General features: G+C 53.5%; 1 protein-coding gene across 2 annotated transcripts in view; it reads left to right on the top strand.

The window, feature by feature from the left end:
- Positions 1-5,764, top strand: part of SLC29A3 (solute carrier family 29 member 3) — an 11,647-nt gene extending 5,883 nt beyond the window's left edge. For both annotated transcript variants that reach the window (XM_062580619.1, XM_062580620.1), the window contains 3 exons: positions 468-694; positions 2,143-2,305; positions 3,233-5,764. In XM_062580619.1, coding sequence (XP_062436603.1) covers positions 468-694; positions 2,143-2,305; positions 3,233-3,905 — 1,063 coding nt within the window. In that variant the 3' untranslated portion in view covers positions 3,906-5,764. The remainder of the gene's footprint in view (positions 1-467; positions 695-2,142; positions 2,306-3,232) is intronic.
- Positions 5,765-6,088: the final 324 nt, after the last annotated feature.

The following is a 6,088-nucleotide window of genomic DNA, read 5'->3' as shown; positions in this document are numbered from 1 at the left end:
AAGGTCGCCCGCGCGTACGCAGGCGCCTGAGCCTTCCTCCTAGAACGGGGCCGGCGGGCGCGCGTTGCCGTCCCCGGGGAGGGCTGCGCGGCGGGACGAAGCGCACCGTGCTGCTCCGTGAGCCGCTTGCGCGCTCAGTCTCTATCCCGATCGCCCGCTTAGCTCTCCTTCGCCCGCCCCTTTGCGCCCCGGCGATGAGCCGGCGGGCTTGTCTCTGCGATAAGCAACCTCCTTGCTCAAACAGCTGATGCCCTTGCAGCGACGCGGGCGGGATTGCTTTCACCTGGCCGGCGGTTGGTTAGTTCATGGTGTCCTCTGCCTCGTCCTCGCCGGCTGGCTCTTGTGCCTCCTTCTGGGCTGCGGCACATTCAACCCGGGGTCGTGCCAGGTTGCCTGGTTTTGAAATACCTAAAGAGAGGGGGAAGAAGCTGCGGGAAGGCCAAGGCCCAGCTTACGTTCTCCCCTAGGGTGCCTGCCAGCGTCCGCATCCTGTCCTCCCTGTTCGTGATGCTCGCCGTCTTCCTGGTGATCACGGTGCTGGTGAAGGTAGACACTTCCACCTGGACCACCCCCTTCTTCGCCATCACCATCATCTGCGTGGTGGTTGTCAGCGGCGCCTCCACCGTCTTCACCAGCAGCATCTTCGGCCTGACGAGCTGCTTCCCGATGAAGAATTCCCAGGCCTTGATCTCAGGTTTGTTTTCGTCCGCTCTGCCGAGCGGTGGTGAAGGGGACACGGAAAACTTCTCGCCTGTTTGATTTCTGTGCGGGCCTGTTTAGGCAGACGGGGCCCTACTTTGTGTCCTGCGTTTTGTCCTGCGGCCTGGTGGGATTAAGTGGCAGGGCTTTCTTTGCTTGGTCTTTTTTTTTTTGTTTTTTTTTTTTTTTCTTGCATCTGGCATTTCATCATATGATGTTTATTTTAGAAACTTAACTTTAGAAACTTCAAAAAAAAAAAAAAAAAAAAACTTGCAGGCTAAGATAAAGGGAAGTTGCTGCCTAGGAAACATGCTCAGTCACATGAGCTGGCTCTCTTGTTTCTGTAAATATCCCATAAACTGCCGTACTCCGTTTAATGAGGTGCTTAGGTCTCTTGGCAGAGGCAAGGAGACTAGCAGACCTTCACCTTCCCTATCCTGGGGCTGAATATCCCTCAGGGCCCCCGCTGCGCACGGGCTGGGTGAGATCTGTACGTTTCTTTTGCGCAGGGAAAGCAGGGAGGAGATACTGTCTCGTAGTTCCTTTGATTGCACCTCGAGAAATCTCAAACTTTGCATTGTCTCCTCTTTTCTACTCAGCATTTACATTCATTTCCATAAGCGATGAGGGACGCATTTGGAGCCATGAGTGATGAGCTCCCCGGAGGTTTGGCTGTTGTTGATAGCATTATAGATGTGCTGTAGAATGGCTGAGAAACCGAGAGGGAAACGGGAGGAAAATCAAGACGGAGACAGAAATTTTTCCCCAGGCCAAGCTAGGACTGTTTTAATGAGTTTAACCCAGGTGGGAGACCACTACGTCCCCACGAAGGCTGCTCGCTTTGCAGGAGGGGGAACCTGTAACTGCTTGAGCTCCCGTCTGGGGGAGCGCAGAAGAGAGGCAGTAGGATGCCCAGTGGTGGAGAGCCAGACGGGGGCTTGGGGCAGGGCCGGACCCTCTCCTCTGCGGGACTCGGCTCCTCCACGTGCAGCGTGCCGTGGCTGCGTTGGAAGGAGGTGCGCGGCAATGGGATTTTGGCTCTGCTGTAACTCCACGATAGCCGCGACGCAGCCAGGCATGGAAATGGAGGCGGCTCAGTGCGGGCGGCTGGGCTTTCCTGTGCTGGTGGCCTTTTCAGGGCTGGCAGAGAGAGGTGGTTGCTGGGTCTGGAGAGCAGTGTGTGGGACGGGTAGAGGTAGTAGGAGGTTGAGTCGCTGCAGATGTGGGCTAGGCAGGCCAGGCTCACCGAGAGGATGCTCCTGTTTTGGGTTATGTCCCCTGCAACATCCCCATTAAAACCTGCCTTGCTGGAGGCGTGGGTGCTGCAGGTTGTTGTCTGCCACACCGGTGTCTCTCCTGAGCCCTAGGCTGTGTGGTGCCTTGAGCATGGCTCCCTGCCGCCGGCTCAGCCCCGGCGCTGAGGCTCTCTCCTCTCCTCCACAGGCCAGGCCATGGGCGGCACGGTCAGCGCCATCGCCTCCGTGATAGACCTTGCCGTGGCAGTCGACATTACCGACAGCGCCCTGGCCTACTTCCTGACAGCAGACATCTTCATTGTTATCTGCATCATGGTCTACCTCCTCCTTCCCAAGCTCGAGTACTCCAGGTACAGCCCCAGGATATCCAAGGTTGGCTTCTCATCACCTTCTGCAGATGTGCTGCCAACGCAGGCGAGAAGAGATAATCTCTTTTTCTGCCTCAAAAGCTTTGCAGTATGTAGAGCAGATGTCTTTTGGGGAGGGGTAAGAGCACAGCACCAAGCACAGCACTGCCAAAAGGGGTATCCGGGAGGACCCACATGCTCTGCCAGTTCCTGCTCCATCAGCCCTCCTGCCCGTGGCAAGATCCCCTCCTGTGTGTCCTGTTGGAGAGCTGAGCCCAGCACCCTTGTGCTCCATCTCCAGCTGTTGAGAGCAGTGTCCTTGCTGCACTGCCAATGTCTGAACTTCCCGATTTGACAGAAACCGCAGACAGAAACTGCGGCGCTTGCCACAGCATGTGCTGAGTTTCTGAAAAGCCACCATGGAGGGGGATGACAGAAACTGCACAAGCAGTTTCTGAAGTATCTTCCTCCAAGTTTCTAGAACTAAGTCTTCAGAGAACTAAAATCTGGAAATAGCCAGCCAAATAAGTGCTGGTGACATATCTGTCTAAATTAGTGTATGACCTATATAAGTCCTATCTGTGTTGGTGACCCTCAAAAATGCCTGGTCCCCCTATGGTAGGGTCATGTCCTGAGGCAGGGAGAAGGTGAGTCACTGGGAATGCCTTCTTCATATGAAGGTGCACGTAGACTTGGATAGCCAGGACGAAGGGCTGGTAGCAGCATCTCCCCACTACATAGGAAGAGGATCCCCTTTCTGGCTGGGTGGGAAGCATGAGCTGCCCAGCCTGCTGCAGCCTCCTCTTCCACTGGGTCTGGTAGATGTCCCTGTGCTACTGGCTGCTTTCTAATTCTCGCCTTCCTCTTCAAGTCCTGGGTTTTTGTTCAGCTGTTGGCTAATGATTTGTTTCCCTCCTCTTCTTCTTTCAGATATTACATGAGAACCCACAAAGAAAGCCCATATCTGGCAGCAGAATCGCCCAGCAGCCCTTTAGAGGAAGGGTCACAAGGCAGTGTGGATGACTTGTTTTTAGCAAAAGGGACCAGCACTCCAGATAACCCCCTGCTCTGCCCCATCCTGAGAAAGACAGCCGTCCTAGGCTTCTGCGTCTTCTATGTCTTCTTCATCTCTATCATCATTTTCCCTTCTCTCTCCTCCAACATAGAGTCTGTCAACAAGTCCTCTGGCAGTCTGTGGACCAACAAGTACTTCGTTCCGCTCACGAGTTTCCTCCTGTACAATTTTGCGGACTGGTGTGGGAGGCAAATCACTGTCTGGATCCAGGCCCCAGGCCCGAAGAGCAAGCTGCTGCCCGCTCTTGTTCTCCTGAGGACTGTCTCGCTCCCGCTGTTCATCCTGAGCAACTACCAGCCTCGGACTCGAATCAAAACCGTTGTCTTCAATCGAGACGTGTACCCGGTGGTCTTCACCACGCTCCTAGGACTCAGCAACGGCTACCTGGGAACACTAGCCATCATCTACGGCCCCAAGATCGTGCCGAAAGAGTTGGCCGAGGCAGCGGGGGTGGTGATGACGTTTTATCTTATGCTGGGGCTGGCGCTGGGGTCCGCCTGCTCCGTTCTCGTTGTCCACCTCATGTAGAGGAGCGGTGGAGGGCCCCGCTTGCTGCGCGTTACTACTTTGGGGTATTCCTCCTTTGCCTTTCCAAAAGGTAAGGAGTGCTGCGTTTTCAGGGCAGACCCCAAACGGTGCAGCCGTTACAGCGTGGCCGGCAGCCTGCCTCTGAGCGTTGGTTTGGCGTCCAGGAGGAGGTCTGCCTTCAGCAAACGGGTGCTCTCTGGTCTGTTTGCTTCCCTACATTCAAAAGGTCCTTCGGACCTTGGTCACTCAGGGAGGCCTAGATTCTGCCAATTCCTTTACTGGTGGATTTTTTTCCACCAGTGCGAGAATTTAAAAAAATTATTACTTTAGAGCATAACTGAAGGATCAGCGTAATAATTGTACTTGCAAAGCTGTGCTGGAAGGATTGAGAGCGCAAAGGAGACGGGACGAGACCAGCTCCTTCCCTGGTGCTCAGGGAAGCACTAGGCTACCCGAACTACCGGCACATGGCATCAAGGCTCTTGCCAGCCCTGGTGGCTGCAGCTCTCTCCTGCCCACACCTGCACCAACAACCAGACGGTCTCTGCCATGGCCCTGGGTCACCCCAATGCCGCAACATCTTTTAGTGCGGCTGGCTGGCGTAGTTCTGCTTTTGGGTTGTCTCACTGCCTGCGCCAGATGCTCTGGGTACCCCGAGCTATTTGTGGACACTAACTTATTTTTCAAAGGAAACTGAAATTCTAAGTAGCCTTCTGTGTTTTTAAGGTGCCTCTTGCCCGTGTTGAAAAAGGTCTATAAAATTCAGGGCGAGTTATTAGAAAGGCTCTGATGTTATGCTTTCTAATTCACTCTAGAAAATCAGTTAATTCCGGTTAATTCAAGTAGACAGATGGCATATGGTACCCAGATGCTTTCAGAAGGATGAGCTACTGTAACACCCAAAAAGGTGCCCACCCCCAAGGGGGATCGGCTTTTAAAGCCGCTTTAAACTTATGTATGCAAATGCAGCCTAGATTAAATGCTGTTATTGTATTTATCTTCTCAAATTACACAGATTTGGGATTCGTGGTCTGAGAGAGGTGAACTAATAAGGAAGGTGTTTAGTTTGGGCTTGTTGGCAAAACCACGCACACTTTTTGTTTTATGGGTGATTTTTAAAACATAAAGTCCAGACGTGAGCGGAAAATGTACAGGGCGCGCGATGCAGAGGGAGGGCTTTGCGGCGCGGGGCTTTGCGCGGCGCGGGCTCTGAAGCTCGTGCCGCCCTTTCGTTCGGCTCTTGGTCTGGCAGGCCTGCCGGCGCCTTACACGCAGGAGCCGGCACGGGCAGGTCTCACGTGCGCTGGTGGATGGCTGTGTAAGGACAAGCTGTCACTTCGCTCTGGGCTGCATCCCCGTCTCCTGTAAAAGGCTGAAAATCCCCCCGGCACCACCACCTATATCTGCAGCCAACAGCACAGGCACTAGTAATGGCATTAATACTTCTCGTTCAGCGTTTAGATGCTGACTGGCTCTGGATGCAAAGGCGGTCAGGTCTTGCCTGCAAATGCGAAACTCTTTCCAAGATGGAAACACCCAGGGCTGAGCACGGTGGGACACTTCTCCTAGTGCCAACAGGCACAGGCAGGTGCTGTTTCAAACACTTGTGTCTTCAGCTTCCAAGTGGCCTCTGTGGGCTTTTAAAGGGAGAAGCCTTCTGCTCTGTGTTTGTTTTCCTGAACTCATAAATCTTCCAAGGTGCCAGGTTATGATGAGATTCTGCTTGTTTACTGACTGCTTTGCACTCGGGCTGATCCGCTCCGTGATGCTGCAAAGGGAAATGGCTGATTACCTCTCGAGACACAACCTGATCGCCTGATACCACTGCTAATAAAGAAAATTCTCGATCCTTGTGTCAATGCTGGTGTCTGGAGAGAAGTGATTTCTTCTAGAAATGCACAGGTCGTGGTTTCCGTTGCTGAGACTGATGGCACAGCAGTGCTTCTTCACCCACGTCTTATGCTTGGCTTCTACCCTTACTGACCACATTCAGTGATGCTCTAGCTGGTCCCCAGTAAGTGCTATGGGTTTGGGTTACATTAGCCAGAGCCAGAACGGTCGTTATTCTCTGAACCCCTGAATTTTCCTGTTTCAAGAAAAGTTTTGAAAGGGAAATGTTCATGTACCCCATTGAGGCTCTCTCCACTCTCCGATAGCTCGTGTGATCCTGACCTGTGCATTCT

This window comes from Rhea pennata, chromosome 7, assembly GCF_028389875.1.
Source record: "Rhea pennata isolate bPtePen1 chromosome 7, bPtePen1.pri, whole genome shotgun sequence".
In the NCBI taxonomy this organism is placed as follows: domain Eukaryota; kingdom Metazoa; phylum Chordata; class Aves; order Rheiformes; family Rheidae; genus Rhea; species Rhea pennata.
The sequence above is the reverse complement of the archived record's forward strand: the minus strand, read 5'-3'. Positions and strand labels throughout refer to the sequence as shown.